The sequence below is a fragment of the Leptonychotes weddellii genome, chromosome 10 (genome assembly GCF_054177405.1).
Source record: "Leptonychotes weddellii isolate Sample4059 chromosome 10, ASM5417740v2, whole genome shotgun sequence".
NCBI lineage: Eukaryota > Metazoa > Chordata > Mammalia > Carnivora > Phocidae > Leptonychotes > Leptonychotes weddellii.
The window spans coordinates 88,652,960-88,676,274 of NC_138378.1; the positions used below are offsets into that span (position 1 = coordinate 88,652,960).

The window sequence follows — 23,315 nt, forward strand, 5'->3', positions numbered from 1 at the left end:
TGTTTAGTTTTTTTAACTAAAGTAGTTTGCCAAACTACTTTCCAGAGTGGTGTACTATTTTACATTCTCACCAGCAGCGTAAGAGATCCATTTTCTCCACATCCTTGCCAGCATTTGGTATTGCCACCCATTTTTATTTTAGCTGTTTTAATAGGTATAAAGTGGTATCTCAATGTGGTCTTAATTTGCATTTCCCCAATGGCTAGTGGATGTTGAAAATCTTTTTGTGTCCATCTGTGCCTTCGTATATCCTCTTCAGTTAAATGACTTTTCATGTCTTCGGCCCGTTTTCTAATCGGATTGTTTAGTTTTCTTTCTTTTTTACTGATAACTTTTGAGCATTCTTTATATATCCTAGATACGTGCCCTTTTTCAGATTGGTGATTTGCAAATATTCTCTTCTAGTCTGTAGCTTGTCTTTTCATCCTTTTCATCATTAACAGCATCCTTCACAGAGCAAAAGTTATTCATTTTGATGGAGATCAATTTATCGATTTTTCTTTTGTGGATTGTATTTGTGGTGTCATATTTAAGAACTCTTCACCAAGTCCTAGGTCCTGAAAATGTTCTCCTATGTAATGGTGGGATTGTGATTTCCTAAGTGATAAAGAGCAATTAGAGCACCTTTTGTTACAGTATTTAGTTTTTGTTCCCAGCTTCTGAAATAGCTGGAGAATATAAAGATGAAAGGAATATTTTGTGTTATTCTTTACAATCCCCTTTCATCCACACCTGAGGTCAGGTTAATAAGATGACTTTTAGAAAGCCCCTAAAGGGGCGCCTGGGTGGCTCAGTCGTTAAGCGTCTGCCTTCGGCTCAGGTCATGATCCCAGGGTCCTGGGATCGAGTCCCACATCGGGCTCCCTGCTTGGCAGGAAGCCTGCTTCTCCCTCTCCCACTCCCCCTGCTTGTGTTCCTGCTCTCGCTATCTCTCTCTCTGTCAAATAAATAAATAAAATATTAAAAAAAAAAAAAGAATGTCCCTAAAAATTAGGGGAGGGGTGCTAAGGAGGTGGGGAAAGAAGCTGGTTGCCAGGAGAGCCAGTCATGTGATTAGAGAGTTGGAACTTTGAGCCCCACTCCCACCTCAGGGGAGGGGAGAGGGGCTGGAGAATGTGTTTAATCACCAATGGCCGGTGATTTAATGAATCACGCCTATGTAATGAAAACTCCATAAAAATTCCTAAAACAAGGGGTTTGGAGAGCTTCCAGGTTGGTAAACAGGTGCAGGTGCTGGGAGAGTGGTGCCCCTGGAGAGGGCATCGAAGCTCTGAGCACTTTCCCACATACCTTGTCCTATGCATCTCTTCTATCTGGCTGTTCCTAAATTGTATCCTTTTATAATAAACTGATAATCTAGTTAGTAAACTGTTTTCATGAGTTCTGTGAGCTGTTCTAGCATATTATTGAACCCAAAGAAGGGGTTGTGGGAACCTCCAACTGATAGCCAGTTAGTAGGAAGCCCAGGTGATAGCCTGGGACTTGTGATTGGCCTTGAAGTGGGGGCTGTCTTGTGGGACCGTGCCCTTCACTTGTGGAGTCTGTGCTTACTCCAGGTAGATGGTGTCAGAACTGAATTGTATTATAGGACACCCAGTTGGTGTCTGCATATAGTCAGAGAACTGGTAGGGGTGGGGAAACACCCACACATCTGGTGTCAAAAGTAAAGTACTGAGAGTAATAGTAGAGCAGAGAGCAGAAAGGAACTTTCCTTTTGGTGATCTTCTGAAAAATTGTAGTTGTATATTTTACATTTAAATCTACAAACCATTATGAATTAATTTTTTGTACAAAGTATGAGGGTTAGATGGAGGGTTTTTTTGTTTTTGATTCTGTCTTTGTTGTAGTTGTTGTTTGTTTGCTTGGAGTTATTTGGTGATAGGATGGATAGTGGCCCCCTCAAGGAGGCGCAAATCCTAATAACTGGAACCTGTGATATTACCTTATATAGCAGGAGGGATTTTGTAGATGTGATTAAGTTAAGGTTCTTGAGAGGGGGTGATTATCCTGGATTATCCATGTGGGCCAGGTGTATCCACAAGGCTTCTAACAAAAGGGAAGCAGGAGATCAGAGTGAGCAGTAAGAGACGTGAGCATGGACCAAGATGTTGGAGTGAGGTAGGAATCATAAGCCAAGTTACCCAGGCAGTCTTTACCAGTGAGTACAAAGACAGGACAAAATATTAGTTCTTCTAACTCAATTCTTTTTTTCTTTCCATTACATCATATAGTTGTGTATGATGTTACATGTTAATCATATACATTATATATGTTAAATCATATTTTGATAAACTGTAAGCAATTATACAGTTTCTGGGTTGTACTGAAATTTTAACATGCTGATTTTTGTCCATTCGTTATCCACCCATTCATCCATTCACCCATCCAATAACCACATACTGAATGTCTATCTGGTGCCAGCATAAAGCCCTGAGAATAGGGACATGAGAAAGGTAGGCTCCAGTCTCTGAATCAGAGAGCTTGCCCTCTAGTGGGCAAAAGTAGGCATAGGCGTATACTGTGTATCAGCGTGAAGAGTAGTAATGTGCTAAGTTTATTCAGTAAGGGAGGCCTGAGCTGGGTCTTAGAAGATGAGGTAGGAGTTAGTCAGTTAGTCAGATGACAGGGTCCACTCACAGAAAGCCCCTGAATATCTCGTTAGGAAGTTTGGAACTTATCCTGAACACAGTGAGGGGCCATCGTAAAATTTAGGCAGGGATAACATGATCAGATTTGGTTTTTTAAAAATTGCTCTGATGGTTGTGGAAGGAAGTTGAAACTGGGGAAAGGTAGAGAAGTTATGACATTGCTGTGGTAGTCTAGAAATGACAAATGCCTGAACTGGGGCAGGACTGTTGGACATAAAGACAGGGTCTGGGTCTGATGGTTACAAGGGAGGTAGGACATGTAGGTAGAAAGTGATTAGTTGGATATAGTGAAAGAAGGGACTGTTCCTAAAACCCTGGCTTGGAATTTGTTTATTCATTCATTGCAATGGTTCTTGTTTGTTGGTTGCCTAAATATATCATCTGCAGGGAAATAGTGACATTTCCCATGATCTGGTGTTGGTTAGGATAGTATTTCAGTAGAATAGCATTGTGAATCAACTTTCCCTTGTTGCGTGTAAAATATCTAGAATGGAAATTGCTTACAAAAATATTTTAATTCCAGCTATTTTTTTCCTTTACCACATTGCTCATTCACAGACTGTGTCCCTGACATTAGCAGAGAGTGGTTGTGTAAAGAGTAGATGACAACTCATTTTAATATTGTATTGATTGTTTAATGTATTTATAAATCCACTTGTTTCCAGAAGGAATTTGGAACAGTCTAGTTTGAACCACAAATACAATAAGGTTGAACACAATAGATACAAAGCAAAAGACTGATAGTCTTGGTACTCCCATGCACAAGTGATCATGTCCCTCTTCAACTTCCTAGTGTCCATTTCTTTCTTCCACCCAGGAACAGTACCCTAATTTTTATTCCACCCCTCCTTCCCACAGTCCTTGGGCCAAGGTGACTCTAGCTTCTAAAGAATTTGAAGCTCAAACTAAACAAAGCCTTCCCCACCTCCCACATCTGGCCCTACTGGTTCTGAGTGGGCATATTCCCCAAATTGGTCTAATTAAAATAAAACTGTGCTTAGAGGGTAGGAATATCTGGAGACACTGTTGGTCACAACTGCGGGGTGTGAGAGTGCTATGGCAGCTAGTGAACAAAGGCCAGGGATGCTGCTGTTCCTTACAACAACGAATTGTGTGGTTCAAAATGTCCATAGTGCTGAGTCTGAGAAATCCTGTGCCAATTCCCTGGAGCATGAGAGAGATAGCATCCGTGGGAGCCTTGACGTTGGCATTGCAGGGAAAATGTTGTGCTTCGGTGGAAAACTCTGCATTGTCTAGACTGTAGAGGACACTCCTCCAGGTTATCTGATTCTATAAAAGCTATTTTGCAGGTCTGTAAACTATAGATAACGAACGGCAATTCAAAGTCATTCTTGTTGATTGTCTGCTTGTCTGTAGTCATTCTTCTCTATAGTCATGGAAAGTAAGCTCTGTCTAGCAGGCGTTCATTTGATGTCCCTGTTCCACCGTGGAATAAGTTCATTTTGCCCCCACTGGCATGTTCAGTTCAACATCCCAACTCCACATAAATTTGTGATTTCTTTTTTTTGGTTTACTTTTCCTTTAAACTGGTTGTAACACCTCACCGGTTTCCTCCTTCATGAGAGTAAACAATGTATTCATTTTTAACCTGTTTAAGAGTCATACTTTACCTTTTTTTTGAAGAGTTCTCTTTTAATAGCATCATCCACCTTTGAGGAGTTAAGGGAATGAAAGCACTTCCATTGGAAGATGCTCTGGTCTCAACAATGGAGGCAGGAACCTGGACTCCTATGGGAGCTTCAGAACAACAGGTGTTTGTCTTTGTGGCCCACTGCTGTATTCCTGGTGCCTCGAGCAGGCCCCAGTATGTAGTAAATGCTCCATAAATGGCTTGTCCACAACCGAATGGACACCTTCTGCTTAGGCTGAGTATATTGAGAAGAAAAGGGGAGAGAGAAGGCATGTTCTCTGTGGGAACAAAGAAGGGGAGATTTCTTTAAGGGGAGGGGAAAATTGATAATGGGAAGACATTTGTGTTAAATTTTGTAGGGTGCTAGCAAATTTGGGACCCCTTACATTGCCGGTGGCTGTTTTTATTTGGTGCATATTGCATGATCCAGTCTAGGCAGTTGAGCATAATTTCAAAGAACAGGTGGTGATTTCTCTCCTTAGCGGATAGTGTGGCTTTGGGGTAAGTGTATTTATTTCAAAGCCTTCTTGGGGTAAAAATTAAAGGCATTCATAAAATACGTAAGGTGCAGCACTGCCTATATTTTTGGTCCCAGGGGACAATACAAGATAACCTCAAACATACTAGGGATGATAGGAAATGTACAAAAAGTAGGAAACACTTATTTAAATCTATCAGCTGTGTTCCATTACTGAAAAGTGAAAGGTTTGAGCTTCTGAGAAGTCAGATTTTGTTGTCTAATAGCAGGAAGTTCTGTTAACCAGAAGTACACAAAATTTCTTGGGACCTGAGCTCTAAGGGAAGTTGTTACAGATGGTTCTGGAACATGCAAAAATTAACCTAGACAAAGACCTTATACCCTTGGGGCGCCTGGGTGGCTCAGTTGTTAAGCGTCTGCCTTCGGCTCAGGTCCTGATGCCAGGGTCCTGGGATCGAGCCCCGGATCGGGCTCCCTGCTCAGCGGGAAGCCTGCTTCTCCCTCTCCCACTCCCACTGCTTGTGTTCCCTCTCTCACTGTGTCTCTCTGTAAAATAAATAAATAAAATCTTTTAAAAAAAATACCTTATACCCTTCACAAAAATTAACTCAAAATGGACCATAGACCTAAATGTAAAATGCAAAACTATAAAAGGAGATAACATAGGAGAAAATTTGGAGGGCTGTGGCTTTGGCAATGATTCTTTAAATGCAATACCACGAGCAGGATACATGAAAGAAAGAATTGATAAGCTGGATTTCATTAAAATTAAAATGTTCTGCTCTGTGAAAGTGTCAAGAGAATTAGCAGACAAGCCACAGACTGGGAAAACATATTTGCAAAAGATATATCAGATAAAGGACTGTTGTATAAACTTACAAAGAACTCTTAAAACTCAACAATAAGAACACAAAAAATTTGATTAAAAATGGGCCAAGGGGAACCTGGGTGGCTCAGTCGTTGGGCGTCTGCCTTTGGCTCAGGTAATGATCCCAGGGTCCTGGGATCGAGCCCTGCATCAGGCTCCTTGCTCCACGGGAAGCCTGCTTCTCCTTTTCCCACTCCCCCTGATTGTGTTCCCTCTCTCGCTCTGTCTCTCTCTGTCAAATTAAAAAAAAAAAAAATCTTAAAAAAAAAATGGGCCAAATACCTTAATAGACACCTCACCAAAGAAGATCTACAGATGGAAAATAAGCATATGAAAAGATATTCCACATCATTTGTCGATAGGGAAATGCAAATTGAAACAACCTTGAGATACCACTACACACTGATTAGAATGGTCTAAATCCAGAACACTGACAACACCAAATGCTAGTGAGGATGTGGACCAACAAGAAATTATCATTCATTGTTGATGGGAATGCAAAATGGTACAGCCACTTTGGAAGACAGTTTGGCAGTTTCTTACAAAATTAAACCTCCTCTTATCATATGATCCAGTAACTATACTCCTTAGTATACCCAAAGGAGCTGAAAACATGTCCACACAAGAACCTGCACACTGTTTATGGCAGCTTTATTCATAATTGTCAAAATCTGGAAGCAAATAAGATGTCCTTCAATAGATGAATGGATAAACTGTGGTACATCCAGACAATGGAATATTATTCAGTGTTAAAAAAAGTGAGCTGTCACACCATGAAAAGAGATGGAGGAAACTTAAATGCATGCTAGTAAGTGAAAGAAGCCAATCTGAAAAGGCTACATAGAATATGATTCCAACCATCTGACATTCTGAAAAAGGCAAAACTATGGAGACAGTAAAAAGATCAGTGGTTTCCAGGGATTAAGGGGGAGGGAGGGATGAACAGGCAGAGCACAGAGGATTTTTAGGGCAGTGAAACTACTCTGTATGATACTTCAGTGTTAGATACATGTTATTATACTTTTGTGGAAATCCATAGAATGTCCAACACCAAGGGCAACTCATAATGCAAGCTGTGGACTCTGGGTGATATGTCAATGTAGGTTCATCAACTGTAACAAATGTATCACTCTGGTGAGGGATGTTTGAGAATGGGGAAAGCTATGCATATGTGGGGGCTGGGAATATACATGAAATCTCTGTACCTTATGCTCAACTTTGCTATGAATGTAAAACTGTTTTAAAAAGTAAAGTCTATTAAAATATTATAATCAAAGCATCTGAGTTATAAAGCCAACAAATATTTAGATAAAAAATTGAAGTCTGGGAGAGTCTGGACTTAACCAACTTCAACCAATTTAAGAAAAACATGCTGAGAATGTTAGCAACTTGTTTTGCTTTTATCTTCTCTGTAATAATAAAAACAGAGCTGCTCATTTCCTGCAGCTTCTTTTCCCATTAGTAGAACTTTATGTCAGGCCACTTAAATGGTACTCAAGATGTAGCCTGCTTTTCTAGTGGAGGGAACAAATGTAGCTGACCTCAGGTCTGTTCCTCTTGTGCTTGCACCTTGCCCATGTGTGGTGACACCAGGCCCAACAGCTTCTACCAGAAGTCCCTCCCCTCTAAGCTCTGGCTGAGCCTTGAGTCAGGGAACTCAGCAAAGAAAACAATTAATGTAAAAGACATCAGAAATGCTTTGTGGAGCATCCGATGCCTGCAGTGTGCTTCATACTTAGCCTCTAACAGCTCTAGAGTTACAGGAAAAACACTTGAGATGGAATTATTTTGGTCTATTGTTTTATCATTGTTTCTTAGTAAAGTTATTTCTTAAACTCTTAAAACTGCTTATAAGCTAATAATGAGGGGAATTATTCTGTACCATGCCTGAGGTGGAGTAGGGGTGAGGGTGGGGAGTTGGAGGATGAGGGGAAGGAGGAACCAAGGGCTGGTTCCCTATATTCATTCATTCTGTAAATTCAGGCATCCGTTAGTGAAGAAAGGCAAGTTTTCTGTTTCTTTCTAGAAAGGGGAAATACAGGCAATAAAGAAACAGATTACTTAACAGGATGATGTTCGAGAAAAAATAGGATGATATGATGGGCGTGAGGTGGGGACTGGGAGGCTGAGGATTGGGGCAGGGGTATTTTATTAAGTGAGCAGGGAAGATCACTGAGCAGGCAGAGAACTGAATGAGGTGAGGAAGCCAGTTTTGAGGGTCCCTGGCTAAAAGGTGTGGTCCAGTCTTAGAAAGGGCCCCTCTGCTTTCTCTGAAGAACTCATTTATATACTGAAGTGGCAGAACAGGTTATTTTCTTCCTTTATTGCCTCCTTCTTGATGTGAGACAGAAATCCATCCCTTCTTTGGGGCTTGGTACCTGGTAAATCAGACTGATGCTTCTCAAGGGTTCAGAGAGACAAATTCTTGGCGTATATTGAGACCATATATATATATATGCCATTCTGAGCTAAGGAATAGGATAAGTGCCTTGGGCTTCAAAGGGGAGGGCAATTCACAGGCAATAAGGGAGCAGATGATGCGTAATTAGATGTTTGCTCTGCTATACAGATGTGTCAGATAAAATTTATCACTGGTAATAACTCTTATTCTAGGAAAGACACCCAATTTAGATACTTCTAGGCAGTTGAGCGAGGAGCAAAAGTTTCTCTGGAGTCCTCAGGGTCTGGATTGCTTTCAGCTCAAAATAGTCCACCTGATAAAGTGGCACATTTTGGGGACACCTATTCTGAATCCCTTCATTAGACAGCAAGGATTGCCAGGTCTCTGCGGACATACTTTTGTGTGCGGGGCCAGGTCCATCGTGGGATGGTAAGCCATCCAAAACTGTCTGGTGCAGAACAACGTCTAAGGTTGGGAGTTCTAAACTTGCAGTCCTGGGCCGTCAGCTCTAATGATAAGATTTCAGCGTGTAACAGCACTCCAACTGTCTAGGGTTAACTTGCTTCATGCTTATGCACTCCTTGCTTGCCAACCTAAGTCCCTAGGTTTATAGCAGAACCAGACTACCTTCCTTAGATTTGCAGGCCACTGGCCTTGAGGAATGAAGGTCCAGAAGATAAGGCCTGACTACATTCGAAAACAGATGCCACTGACGCCAGCAAGTCTGTTTATGGTCATGTCCACATACGACGACTAGCTGCCTGGGCAGCGACTTCTCTGCACGTAGCCCCCTCCCCTTTTTCAATGCCTTCCCCTTTAAAACTCTCTGGCTTTGCCTGATGGGGAAGATGGTCTTTGAGACGTTAGTCTACCATCTTCCCAGGTTGCCGGCATCCAGAATAAAGTAACTTTTCTTTTCCCACCATCACTTGTCTCTCGAATGATTTTCCAGCGGGGAGCAGCTGAACCTGAGTTCAGAACTCGTTTTCTGTCCAATAACAAGCCCGCCAAACCGCATGTGCATTTCGCTGGGGAGTGTCTACAGAAGTCACTCTCAAAAGGGGGCGACGTCTCCAGAAAAGCGACTGGCCTAAGGACTCGTCCACGGCCATGTTCTTAGTTCTGGAAAAAAACGACAGGTTCAGCTCTACCACCCCCTTCTCGCTTGCGAGGGCAGACAGAAGTATCCGGGGAACCCACCCAAAGGTAGCTTGAACACCCCGGCTGGGCGTCACAATCAGGTTCGGTTCTTGGCTCAGTCCTCACGGTCCAGCGCGCCCAAGCCCGTCGCGGCCTATTGCGCGCCAGTCGCTCAGCATTGTGGGACTGGTAGTCCCGGCTGGTGCGTGGGTTAGGCCTGCCGAAGCCATAGAACTACACTTCCCAGCAAGGACCCCCGCAGTAGCCGGCGCGGGCCGTATGCGTCAGCCACCAGATTTCCGGACAAGCCAGGGGCGGGACCGTGGCGGAGGCTGGAGCTTGGCGTCGGGATGCAGCGCCCCGGGCCCTTCAGCACCCTCTACGGGCGGGTCCTGGCCCCGCTGCCCGGGCGGGCCGGGGGCGCGGCCTCTGGCGGAGGCGGGAACAGCTGGGGCGTCCTGGGTTCCCACGTGCAGCCTCCCGGGCGCGCGCAGTCTGGCACCCGCGCCGGCGTCGGTAGCACAGGTACCTACGGCGGGGACGCCAACAGCGCCTGCCCGGCCCCCTCCGCGATGTCCAAGGCCGAGGAGGCCAAGAAGCTGGCGGGACGCGCGGCCGTGGAGAACCACGTGAGGGTGAGCAGCTCCGGGCGTGGGGCTCCCGTGCTCTGCGTGATGGGCTCGTGTTGCGTGTTCCGGGTACTGCCGGAGCCGGGGCGGGGGCTGCGTGAGAGGGGAGAGGGTGTACACTGTACCCGGGTTTAGATCCCCCCTTTTCCGTGCTCCTTAAAGGTCTTTTACATGTGGGATCGATTGGGGGTGAGATTCCTAAAAGTTGAGCTTTCTAAAGACTCCTTGTCCGGCCGGGTAACAGTTTGCAAAGTGGAGTGTGGTGGTGTCTGATGTGTTTGGAGTGGCGCTGGAAGGGACTTGCCGTGCGGCTGGCTTCCTTATTAACAAGTATAAAATGGTGAGTTCTGGAGCTGCCAAGAGATCTTCACTTCTCTTTACTGTGCTGGGAAGCCGGTGGAGAGCTGGTTTGAAAATTGCTTTGAAATTTTACTCCAAGGAAGTTCTTGGCTTGGCGCGTGTACGGTCCTGAGTGTACTCATTAGTGAAAGAGAGCGAAAGAGGGATTTTAAAACTTCCTGCCTTTGACAGGGGTGGGTGGACAATGGGATTCTGGAGGAATCTATTCTTTAAGGTTGGGGCGCAGAGATAAGATTTAGCTGTTACCGGTGAGGTCGTGGCCCCAGTTAAGTGGTGGGTGTGGTGCTGTTTAGTGGAGTCTCTTAACCTGAGTGGATTTGCTGTCATCAATCAAGTTAATTATCTTAATTATGGTACTTCCGTCTAGCCAAGTGGAGTATCTCTGCCCTTTGGTGGAGTTTCCTTGACTTTGTTGGCCTTTTGTCTCTCTCTTCTGTTTCTTAGAAAGTGGTTTCTGATTCCCTTTCTCCTCTCGTGATAGTTCTTTACATTTGTTAATGCTTTCATGTACAGAGTACTTTGCTACGATGGTGTTTGATCCTCAAATAGATTGGCTAAATGGGAGGGACCAGTGTGGTAACCTGTGGATCAGCATGTTCTGTAGATCCTCCAGAACCCAAACTGGGTGACCCCTGTTCCAGTGCCCTTCCACCAGTTCCATAGCTGCTCTGTTCTGGTGTAGTTTGTTCCAGTCTGGTTAGCAGTGGAGTTTTCTGTGGGAATTCACAGAGATAACGCAGAATGTGTAGTCCGGCTCTACTTTTAGGATTCAGTGCCTCAGCTACAAAATTGGGACGGTAAGCTGAAATTTTAAAATGCCTGTATAAAGTGAATAATTAATAGATAAGTAAATGAAATCTGTACAATTAGAGAAGCCCCATATCTTAGTATTCTTATTAACCTATTAACATTTGGTGGCATAAGTCTTTCTGACTTTCATCTTATAATGTATTTGCTTCCATAAAAATCTTCAAGCCCCCACCTCTGGCTGGAGCTACAAAACACTGGACTCCAGCTACATTATTCTGTGAAATTACCAGGTGATCGTGGGGAGATCTTCTTTGGCCTTTTGGGGGCAACCTCACCCCAATCTCAGTTGCACCTGCTTTCCCTACCAAACTTATTCCTGAGATGCTAACATTACCTGACTTTTGTATTTTCTACTCTTAAACGTTGATTTATTCATTTCATTCATTTACCAGGTATTTGATGGCCTAATATGTGTCAGGCAGTTGGTGTGGTGGCCAGAAATGTGGCTACAGGGAGAGGGAAAGTCAGGTCCTGGATACTTTGCAAACAGGATAATTAATTCAAACCTGTACATTTATTGAACATAGTCATGTGTCTAATTGTCAAGGCTTAGCTAGCTGCCCTCTCCAGGGCGGTATCCTTTGCACCATCTAAGCCATGTGTCATCTAGCGCTTTGTGTCTTGAAATTGTTTACTCGTCTAAGTTTATGGAGATGGTCATGTGCAAGGTTCTGTTGGTTCCACCTTCGGAATGTTGTTAGACCTGACCCTTCCCTTTGACTTATCTTCTTTCCTAGTTGAGGCTCTCCGCATGGCCAGAGGTTTGCAGTTGCCCTTATCTTGTCCCCTCTGCCAACCTTCCAAGTGATGCATTATCATCTTCTGTATTTCTCATCTATTGTCACAGTGGCCCTCAGGTGGCCTCATCCTAATGTCCACATACCATATCTGAAGTATCTGTTGCGAGCCAGGTACTGGGCCAGGTGGAGAGGATACACAGATGAGAGGCTGTGGTTCTTCTCCTGAAGCCCACAGTCTTGTGTCCTTCTGTAATCCTTTCTTCTCCATGTACCAGAACATTGGAAAATATATACTGGCATATAGTGTGCATTTTAATATCATTACACTCTACTTAGAATGCTCTTTCTTGTCCTCTGACCTTGCTGGTTAAAATCATATGTGTCCTTTAGAGTTTGATTCAAAGACCCTTTTCTCCTTTCAGTTTTTCCTTAGTCTCCTAAGTCGGGCGAGATCTCTTTGATTTTGTAGCACTTTATACCTCTTAGGTGCTTTATGGTGTCTTATGTTCTAGTCATCTATATGTTTATCTCTCCTATCCCCCTAAAGAGTAAGCTCCTAGTGGATAGTTAACCTTATCTTCACTCAGTGTTGGTCACAGTGGGGCCTGCCTGGTAAGTGTTTGTTGAGTTGTATGGAGTGTAGACGCAAATACGGAGGTTGTAAGGTTACTGGTGGCCCTTTGCTTAGACTCTCTGGACTGTAGGGTTTCCAATTGCCTAGCCCATTGGTGTTCCATTGTGGTGATCACTTCCACATCTGGATGGATAGAAAACTTGGCGAGTTTGCTGCTGAATCCTTTGGGTAGCCACTCTGAACTTAGATCTGCCTGTTTCTGGGAGTATGGCCACCCAGGGTAGGTTACCATGCAGGGCCGTGTTCTCCTGAAGGTCTGTAGCTTCCTTTGTTCTCATTGTTTTTAGACAGACTTAGCTTGAAGAAGTTGGTGAGTAGTGACTCCAGTTGGTCAGCAGAAGTATTTCCAAGTTAACCTACTCAACACAGTGAGTGAAGTTCCGATGTTGCATGTATGACATGTGATTTAGTATTGCCCATCAGAAGGGGCCTGCTTCTCCAGCATAGTTTGCTTGGCAGCTGTCTGCTATTGGGCCACCTCACAGGCAGCCTTCGGCTATCTCTGTTTTGCTTTGGCTAGGACACTGATTCCTGGGCCAATCATTTGATTCCAAGGTAGGAGGACCATGTGGTTGAAGAGCTTTGGGCCTGGCAGGTCCTTGCAATTTCCTGGCCTCCTCCAGGAGTCAAGGGAAGAGCCTTTCATAGAGCTTGTCTGACTCACCAAAGTTATTTGAGTGCCACCTGCCTGCTGGGAGCCTGTGGGTGACATGAGTGTATGGTAATGAGAATTCTGGCAGAGTACGGTAGAGCTAGAGCTATGGGCTTCAGATCAGGTGTGAGAGTCAGGTTGAGCCTACCTAGGCATTATAAATTAAGTACTTTTCTCATTACTTGAAGCTTTTTACATATTCACATATTTAGCTATTTTGAAAATTTTGACATACCATTCACTTGTCTGGAAGACCTTGCTGTTAAGGTTTGCCTAGGTAGCTAAATGACTACTGGATGCATTGCATTCTTGAGGGCATCATTGAAGGTGGAATTCTGACCTAGAACAAGCTCTGCTCTGAGGCTCCTTGATCTGTTTGATGACTTGGGAACTATGAGCTAGTCAAAGTGATTTCCATCAGCTTTCACACAGAGGCTGATGGGTAAAGCCCTCTGTAGATAGGGGAGGCCCAGCTAGAAGTGCTTTAGTTGCTGGGGTGTTAGCATTTGATTTCTTTTTTGTAGCTCCCTTTGCTTGTTGGCCATTCTTTCTAATCTTTTATAGTTTGAGATGTAGTCTTGCTATGAGAAGGACCATACCAGATATGGGCCCAGGGGCTGGCATTGGGTATTCCTGTGGCCTTTGTCCTGTGTGAAGTGAGGGATGTTGGCTGTAGCTCTCAGTTTGTCCTGACTTGCCCCCAGGACTTTTCTTTCTCCTATGAAATATTAAAGAACAAAATTCAACGGAGTAAATCCTCAAAATCTGTTGGCTTTATTCAATGATTCATGAATCAGGCAGCATCCAACCTAGCACACAGAAGGGCGCTCTAAGGAGCTACACAAAATGAAAGACTTTTATAGCCAGAAGGGGCAGGAACTAAGAAGTTGTACTAGGCATGAAAGCAGGTTGATTATTAGAAGGTCATTTTCCTTTAGGGGATGGTAGGGGTCTCTCAGGCACATTACCTAGCTAGTGTTGATCAGACAGTTCCTGATTGACTAGCTTAAGATTCCATTTGGGGGGGAGCTGAAACTGTAATTAAGTCCAGTCTTGGTTTGGTGACCTGGGGCTTAGCATAAGGACTCCATCTGGGGCCTTTTTTTTTTTTTTGAGTAAAATGATAGAAGTTTATTAAGTGAAGATACAGAAAAAGCTCTCAAGAGTGAGAGGGGTCCCAACAGGGCTGCCTTTTTTTTGTTTTGTTTTGTTTCTTTAACACTCCCTGCTTCCTGTCAGGCAAAAGATTTGGCTTACTTACAATGTGCAGTTTAAGCTGGCTTTACAAAAATGGTCTGTAGGTGAGTACTGAAAGATTTCTGGCCCACCCAGGGACAGTCAGAAAGGAAAAGGCCCACGAAAAACACAGAGCCTACTTACACCCCAAGAGTGAAAAGCAGAGTTTTCTGGCTTCAGTGGCGTTTCACGTAAGCTTAATATCTAGATGGCAGGGGACTGACTACAGGCACCTTCAGGCTGGTGGCATAACAGGGAAACCTCGGGGGGACATCAAGCCCACCATCTAGAGCCTCCCTGAAGTCAGCAGAAGGGGGGAAAGCCTGAAGTAACCTTGAAAGTTACCTTTTTTTTAGGGTGATGCAGGCTGGCCAGGTCTGAGGAACCAGAGGGGGTCCCACAGGACCAGCCAAGAGGGTCTTGGCTTCACACAAGATCGAAATCAAACTCGAGCCATTAGGAAGTGAGAGCAGAGTTTATTGAATAGCGTGAGAGAGTATAGCAGATGGAGTGTCTGGAGACTCAGGAAGGAGTCTCGTCTTTGCTTGGGGGCTGGGGTTTTTAATTGAGGACAGTGGCCTGGTGTACGTGCCTCTCAGGCATCTAGGAACTGGTCAAAACAAGGTTGAGTGCTCAGGTGTCTTCCATCTTATGCCCTGGAGCCAGGGGTCTTGGCATCAAAGTGACTGGAGTCAGGGTCTTGGAAAACCGTTCATGATGACCCCACCTAGTCACTCCTTAGATGTTATCTGTTGTGCTGGAAGACTCTAAAGGTATCTTTAACTCCTTGACCTTTACAAGTAGGACATATGTTATTGATACTGTAAGGTGTGTTTAGGGTGGGGGTGCAGGTCCTCGCAAGAATGGAAGCAGGAAAAGGAGCAAAAAAGCAGTTTGTTTGTTTTTTTTATGGGGGTCTCTTCAGTTTCCCTGTGTCAAGGGGATGGCAGAGGTTTTGAAATACCAAACCACATCAGCATTATGACCAGTTGATGCCAGGAGGTCCCTGTTTTGCCCAAGCCTGCCTCAGAATATGGGAAGAGGGTGAGGCTTAGTTAGGATTATGAGAAAGAGTCTTTATCTGCAGTAGGGACAATGTGTAAGAGATAGAGAGTACTTGTGAGTACAAAGGACAAAAAACAGGCATCATACTACTGAGCCTGACATCTTAAGAAAGGGGGCAAGTCCCTAAGCAGACTAGGGACCCAGCCAAGGTCAGTTAGACCACAAACTGCAAAACAGGGTCAGGGTACTACATTTAGGAACTAACGTGGAGCTCACTCAGTTCCTAAGCAACTTCCTGCCAGTCTAAGGCAAAAGAGCTAAAAACCAAAGCAGCAGCTACCATTTATTTAGCACCTACCAAGAAGATTTATACATGTTAATTTAAGTCAGATCTCACAACAACCCCTTGTAACCTCAAGACCAGTTATCCCCCCTCTAAAGATTTTATTTATCTGAGAGAGAGCGAGAGAGCTTGTGCCCGTGTGGGCACGGCAGGAGGTGGGGGAGGGAGAAGCAGACTCCCCACTGAGCAGAACCCTGAGATCATGATCTGAGCTGAAGGCCAACTGAGCCACCCAGGTGTCCCTCCCCACTTTAGAGAAGAATTCAACCTTTTAAGGAAACATTTAAGACTTGGAAGTGAGCAAGAGAGATTGTTGGATATCCTTTCATTGGAGTGCTGGAGCTTGCAGGTGTGTGCCTTAGCCTTCCAAGTAGGCCTGTCACAACTCTGTAGGGAGAGACTTTTAATTTTAGAACACTTCTAACAGTGCAGATAATTTCTGTCCATAGAAATGCAAATTAATCGTGTTTTATGAGATTCAACTGATTATTACCCTAAAGATCTTGTAAATTCATTTGAACATTTTTTTTTTAAGATTTTATTTATTTATTTGAGAGAGAGAGAATGAGAGAGAGCACATGAGAGGGAGGAGGGTCAGAGGGAGAAGCAGACTCCCTGCCGAGCAGGGAGCCGGATGCGGGACTCGATCCAGGGACTCCAGGATCATGACCTGAGCCGAAGGCAGTCGCTTAACCAACTGAGCCACCCAGGCGCCCTGAACATTTCTTGACTGCATATGAATTTACGGTTCTTGGGTTTTTCCTGTGGACAAGTTGTAACAGTATCATGATTTTACCTTTTTTTTTTTTTTTTAAATAATCATTTAATAATATCAGTTACCCCCCCTACACAACCTCACTTCGAATAAGCAACTTCAGGAAGTTCAGCATGCTGAAATATTTCATGTCAAATTTCTTAGAGTTCCAGCAACTGATTAACAACTCATTTGGTAAGGGGAAGCCCATAGTGAGATTTTCTTTTGTTATAAACAAGACAGCAGGCCCCAAATTGAATCACTTGTGCTAAGCTCATGTCACCAAAAAAGAGACTTAATTACTGTTTCAGCTCTCTCAGAAATGGAATGTTAAATTAGGAATTGTCAGATCAGCATTAGTTAGGTAATCTGCCTGAGAGACCCCTGCCATCCCCTAAAGAAAAGTAACCTGGCAATAACCAGTCTGCTTTTTTGCCTGCTAGGACTTCCTTGTTCACACTTCCTCTGGCTATAAAAGTCTTTTGTTTCGTAGAGCTCCTTTCTGTCTGCTAGATTGGATGCTGCCTGACTTGCTCAAATAAACTCTTCAAAAATTTTAATGTGCCTCAGTTTATCTTTTTAACAGGAGGAATTGGTGATGTTAGGGGCAGACATGAAAGGAGGAGGGTGCTGCTGATAAATGGCCCTGGGCACTAGGATAAAGTACAACTCTCCTGTGGTTCTCTTCAGTGCTGATGTTCTATAAAATGGGCATAGTACTTCCCTTGCACTCATGTTGTGAATTGATCTACAAAGTGGGCTAAAGAGGGAGTAAAATATGGTATTAATGAGTTTTGTTTTTTTTCTCTCCTTTTTTTTTTTTTGGCAGAATAACCAAGTGCTAGGAATTGGAAGTGGCTCTACAATTGTTCATGCTGTGCAGCGAATAGGTAAGCTCTTGGGCTATCTACTGGGTTTTCTGTGGGATGGTGGGGGGGGGAGGTGGGGGAGGGAGTGGGGTACAGGTTTGGCACCTGCCCAACTCTGCTCTGAGAGGTATTTTTGGGCCTCTTCAGCCACCTTTGGGGGATGCCTGGCTTTGTTTACTCTGCTCATCTGGAGGGGAGGAGCTGATTTAAGATGAGGTCTCAGTAGAATTTTAATTCTCAGTGGTCCTGTATGTGGCCCCAGGGGCCTTGAGGGGGGCCTTCTAAAGCCTTTGGGTTCCTCAGGCAATCTCAGACCGACAAACTGAGCTCAGTTGCCCTGTCCATGACCCTGGAGTGGATTTGAGGCCCCCCGAAGTTGGTGGCTGGTTCCTGCCGGTGCTGACTTCCTTCTGATTAGGGTGTCTCTGAGCTTACGAAAGGCTCAGGAATTATCAGCCCCTGTGGCTGTTCAACAGGTTTTACTGCCCTGCTTTTGTTTGTTAAAACAAAGCTCAGAGGGGAGGCTTGCCTGACTGCTGATTGCTTCTAGTGCCAAGGGGCAGTGCTCAGGAGACAAAGTCCAGGAATACTGTGTCTTTAAAAGAGTGATTGTGGTGCTGGCGTGAGGGCTTCTGGAATCCTCCTCATTGGCTTACCCCGGGCTTTAGTGTTGCATACCTTTCTCCCTTAGCATTGAGTGTGTGGGGGATTTTAGGGCACAGGGATTACTGTGGGGTTGAGTAGTGCCTTCTGAACCTCCCACAATGCAGACCCAATGATTAAAAAGACTTGAAATTTTAATAAGATAGTTGTTTCCTTAAGACTTTTTTTTTCCCCAGAAAGGTATAAATACAAAATGAGTAAGCCCACCCTCTGGGGCCTACAAATGATATTTTTTGCTAAATGTAAAAGTAAAGTTCTCTTTTTTTCTGTGAAAGGCAATGTAAGGAAGTAGTTAAGACGAGCTAGACTGTGTGGGATCATAGCTCAGCTCTGCCACCTTTTAGTGATATATCTATGCAGTGAACTTTAACCAGTCGGTGCCTCAGTTTCCTCATCTATAAAATGGGAATAATAATTGCAACTCACCTTTGGGTTGTTAGGATTAAAAGAGTTCACATGTACAAAGGTCTTTGAACATTGCCAGGTACATAATAGTAACAAACACGTGACATTGCTCTTTTTGTAGTTAGTGTTTACTCCTTGAGCTTTCTAGTGTCCCTGTCTTGTGTGCGCGATGTATGTTCACAAGCTTTTTCACCGAGGCTGGGGACACAGAATGAAAGGCATCTGTCAGTGGGGGATAGACCTTTCCTTTCCTGTTGGATTTGAGGAAATGTGCATGTGACAAGAAACAAAGTGAGGAGAGTGAAAAACCACCAATACGGCTTTTGTCTCCACAGCTGAAAGAGTGAAACAAGAGAATCTGAACCTTGTCTGCATTCCCACCTCCTTCCAGGTATGTCCTGCTTTCCATTCCGCATCATGGCACTTGACTGCTGAATCTTCTGAGTCCCAGAGGAGATGGAGGTGTGGCTTTGGGTTGTGCACCAGGGTTGCTCTAGGTGAGAGAGCCAGGAGCAGGAGAGCAGATATTTACGGAGGATTGCTCCTCAGAAGTGTGGCTATAGATGCCTTCATGTATTCACTCAGTGAATATTTCAGTGTATTCTGTGTTAGGCATGGTGTAGTGTATGGGGAGTTTTAAAACTCTTAGCTGGTTGGACATTTGCTCCAGTATCTGGAAACTACATGCTTTTCTTGCTACTTAAAAACATTTTTCGGGCGCCTGGGTGGCTCAGATGGTTAAGCGTCTGCCTTCAGCTCAGGTCATGATCTCAGGGTCCTGGGATCGAGTCCCGCATCGGGCTCCCTGCTCCTTGGGAGCCTGCTTCTCCCTCTGCCTCTCTCTCTCTGTCTCTAATGAATAAATAAATAAAATCTTAAAAAAAAAAAAAAACAAAAAACATTTTTCAACTTGGTATAGTAATTCTCTACTGAATGGATGAATGGAAGATGGGTGTTTGCTTAGTTTTTACCTCCTTGCTGTCCCAGTTCACACACAGCCTTCTCTCCTTATGTTCCATAGTTACATTTTGTTGAGGCGTTACTCAGTGTATACAAAATCGTGATTGGCCAAACTCTGGCCCAGCCATGTAATGTGCTGTGATTACACCTCCTTACCTGCCTGTTATTTTCGTTTTCCTAAAAGTTAAGTAAATGTTGCCTTTGTTTTTTTCATTTGCTTGGTTGTCTGCGTACTCCTTACTCATTCAACCCCAGACTCTACACAGATGGGAAAATCTCACTTCTTTTTGACACTTCTTTCTGGTTATTACACCCCACCCATTTCATCTTGGCCAAGTCTGTCTGGGTTGTTGGGGTTGGGAATGCTGTGGCAGGTGTACTTGGCTGTTGTCTTGGGGTCTCCCTTTGCAGTCAAGAACCTTCCTTCTCTTCTCTTTTGGATCATCCTCTTTCTTGGTCCTGTTTTTCCTCACCCCCAGCCTTTTGTTTTGTTTACTTCGGTTTTGGTGAAGCACATCCTTTAGGTAGCTATCCAAGTGTGTGGGATGCAAATTCGCAGACACTTTGGATACCTGAAAATGTCTTTATTCTAGCCTTTCTTGAAGTTGGTTATTTGATTTAGAGAAGTATATGTAAAATCATTTCTGAGGAATTTTGAAGGCATTTATCTATTGTCTCTGTTGTCCTAATTTTCACTTTGCTGTTGAGGAGCTTGATGCCATTCTGATTCTTGATCCTTTGTGTGAAACCTATTTTTAAATTTTATTTATTTGTTTTTAAAGCTCCAACATGGGGCTTGAACTCAGCGACCCTGAGGTCAAGACCTGAGCTGAGATCGAGTGGGACACTTACCAGACTAAGCCACCCAGGCGCCCCTGAAACCTATTTTTTTCACTTTCTGAACCTTTATATTCTTATATTAGCTTTTCTTCATGTCCGGTGTTCTGAAATTTCACCATGCTGTGTCTTAGTGTTGGTTTGTTTTCGTCCACATTGCTGGGCCCTTGCTGGGACATTTCATTCTGCAAACTCATACTCTTTGATTTGGGGGAGTTTTTTCCATTACTCCTTTAACTTTCTTGCCCCTATTTTCTCTGGTCTTTGTTTCTAGGATGCTTGTTGTATCCTTGGTGCTTGTGGCCTGTTTTGTCCTTTTATCTTCTTAGCTTTGTCTTTTCTAACCCTTCTATTGAGTTTATTTACTCTCATGTTTAATTTTAAATAAGATTTTGTTTTGTTTTGTTGTCTGAGGGTTTTTTGTTGTTTAATGGGTTCAACTTTTTCAATTTCTTCCCTTGTCTCCATGAAGTTGTTAATGATAATTTTTTGTTTTAAGATTTTTTTCTCCTTATATATCTGTTTCCTCAAAGGTTTTTTTTTTTTTTTTTTACAATTTGTTGGAATTATAATTTATGTACAGTAAAATTTACTCTTTTTTGCATATAATTCAGAGTTTTGACAACCAACCAACACAGTCAAAATATTTTTAGATTGCTTTGGTCATTTCTTATTCTGGCCTTCCTTCGCTATCTGCTCATTTTGGACTAAGAGGCTGATTGGAAACTAGCTCATAGGATGAAGGTGGTCTTTGCTCCAGGCTTGTCTGCCAAGCCCTCTCGTTGGGGAACTCCTGATGTCAGATTATTTGTCTTCCGGCTGCTCAGCTTTCTCAGAGAAGTCTAGCCAATGCCCCTTTGGGAGAGGGTATGCATGGCTACCTGTGTGCTGGGATCCAAGTAGGGGAAAAGGGCTAGAAGACATCTGTCATTATTCCGGATATAATCTTGCTCTGAGTTTTCAGCAAAATACCTGTGGTAGTTGGGAAAGAAGTGTCTACAACATTCTGCAATGTTTCTTTGACTCTGGGCTTGATTGTGACTTGTTTTGCTGGTGGGATGTGACCAAATGGTCACATGGTATGCCAGCAGAGAATCGAAAAGTGCTTTTGCAGTGGGGCTTGGCTCATCTTGTGGCTGAAACCATTTTGCCACCATGTGAACAAACCCAGGCTGCTGTCCTGGAGGGTAAGAGGCCGAGCAGCTCCAGGCATGTGAGGCAAGTCATCCTACACCTACCAGCCCACTCCAGAGACTTCCCAGTCAGTCCATAGAATCATGACAATTAATATATAGTTGCTTTTTTTTTAATATATAATTTAAAAAATTAATTTTTAAAAATTTTAATTCCAGTGTAGTTAACATATGTAGTGTTATATTACTTTCAGGTGTACAAAATAGTGATTCATCAGTTCTACTCATTACTCAGTGCTCATCACTATAAGTGTACTATTAATCCCCTACCTATTTTACCCATCCCTGCCTCCCACCTCCCTTCTGATAACTACCAGTTTGTTCTCTATAGTTAAGAGTCTGTTTTTTGGTTTGTCTCTTTTTTTCTTTGTTTGTTTTGTTTCTTAAATTCCACATATGAGTGAAATCATATGGTATTTGTCTTTCTCTGACTGACTTCTTTCACTTAGCATCATACCCTCTAGATCCACCCATGTTGTTGCAAATGTCAAGATTTCTTTTTTTTTTTTTTTATGGCTGAGTAATATTCGTGTGTGTGTGTGTGTACACATACCACATCTTTATCCATTCATTTATTGATGGACACTTGGGCTGATTCTGTAATTTGGCTATTGTAAATAATGCTGCACTAAATATACGGGCGCATATATTTTTTCAAATTAGTGTTTTCATATTCTTTGGGTAAATATCCGGTAGTGGAATTACTGGATCAGTGGTAGTTCTATTTTTAATTTTTGAGGAACCTCCATACTGTTTTTCACAGTGGCTGCACCAGTTTGCATTCCCACCAACAATGCATGAGGTTCCTTTTCCTCCACATCCTCACCAATACTTGGTGTTTCTTGTGTTTCTGATTTTAGCCATTCTGACAGGTGTGAGGTGATACCTCAGTGTAGTTTTGATTTGCATTTCTATGATGATGAGTGATGTGGAGCATCTTTTCTTGTGTCTGTTGGCTGTCTGGATGTCTTTGGAGAAATACCTGTTCAATATTCACTCTTTCAAGCCTCCAAGTTTTGGAGTAGCTGCTGTGTAGCGAGAGCTCACTGATGGAGTACCCCGGTCTTCAACTGTGCCTGTAGCCAGTCCTGAGATCTGCTGTTGGACTTTCTCCAGAGAATAAACATGCTGCTTTGGGAGTAGCGGAGAAAGAGAGAGAGAGCAGGTTCCTCAGTACCCTTTCAACCTTTCAACGAGTGTTCCCTCTTTTACTCCCACTGCTGTTTCTGCTTCCTGAAGTTTGCAGTGCCATGCAGCCCCGAATCTTTTGGGAGGTTCTTTCTGTGCTGTTTATTTGGTTGCTTCTTAGCTTCCTGCAGTACTGCCTTAGGATTTGTCTTTCTCATTTTTGCCAGTTACCATTGTCCATCAGTGGTCTCACTTTTTAAAGTTTGCTACTGTTTTCTCCTCTTTTTGTTTATGTGTTTTAGAAAATTTCCGTTATTACAGTTTTAAAGAGATTTTGGGAAAGAGCTGAGCCAAAGGGAGGTATTCAAATTGCTGTCTTTAAATGGAGGTTTAATTCTATGTTTTTAAAATAACATCCTCCTAACCCACCTGCATTTTATGGTAGTAAGTGATAACAGTGTACCCAGACTGGAAAATGCTGGCCAGTTTAGTAGATTCAGTGGAGGAGTCATTCACAGTTCACAGGGCTTTTTAAAAATTCAGTTGTTCAGAGTTACTGTTTTGTTTTTTTCCTGTCACACCCAAACTTATTTTGCATTAAGTTTAGCCAGATGCAGTCTTCTGAAATGATTGAAAAAGTCAAAATATTTCATGTTCTACCTTTTAAACAAGTAAACCCATAGGGATTTAAAGGATTTATTTTGGTAGATTTTTTCCTTAAAAGTTTTTGAAAGAGGACAATTTAAAAAAAACGTATTTAAAAGTCAGATCTGGTCTGAGCCAAAAACAGTGTTTATTTTTCACGTCCGCGTGCAGTGCACCTCAGTTAGGCGATAGAAGGGAAAAGACAAGCTTTCAGATTTTATTGTGAAATTTATGAATAACAGGATTGCTGGTCTGCCACATGCCGC

The 23,315-nt window shown here is 43.3% G+C and overlaps 1 protein-coding gene and 1 long non-coding RNA gene across 4 annotated transcripts in view; one reads left to right on the forward strand and one right to left on the reverse strand.

The window, feature by feature from the left end:
* Window positions 1-6,279: 6,279 nt before the first annotated feature.
* LOC145715928 (uncharacterized) lies at window positions 6,280-9,378 on the reverse strand. Its single transcript, XR_014138220.1, has 2 exons — window positions 9,247-9,378; window positions 6,280-9,168 (listed from the first exon to the last, which is right to left on the reverse strand). It is a non-coding gene; the product is annotated as an uncharacterized LOC145715928 (long non-coding RNA).
* A 111-nt stretch (window positions 9,379-9,489) lies between these two features.
* Window positions 9,490-23,315, forward strand: part of RPIA (ribose 5-phosphate isomerase A) — a 66,914-nt gene continuing 53,088 nt past the window's right edge. The window contains exons 1-3 of one of the 3 annotated variants that reach the window (XM_081796760.1): window positions 9,490-9,821; window positions 17,179-17,239; window positions 18,622-18,677. In XM_081796760.1, the coding sequence (XP_081652886.1) occupies window positions 9,537-9,821; window positions 17,179-17,239; window positions 18,622-18,677 (402 nt within the window). In that variant the 5' untranslated portion in view covers window positions 9,490-9,536. The remainder of the gene's footprint in view (window positions 9,822-17,178; window positions 17,240-18,621; window positions 18,678-23,315) is intronic. The other 2 variants (XM_081796759.1, XM_006741157.3) reach the window with 2 other exon arrangements.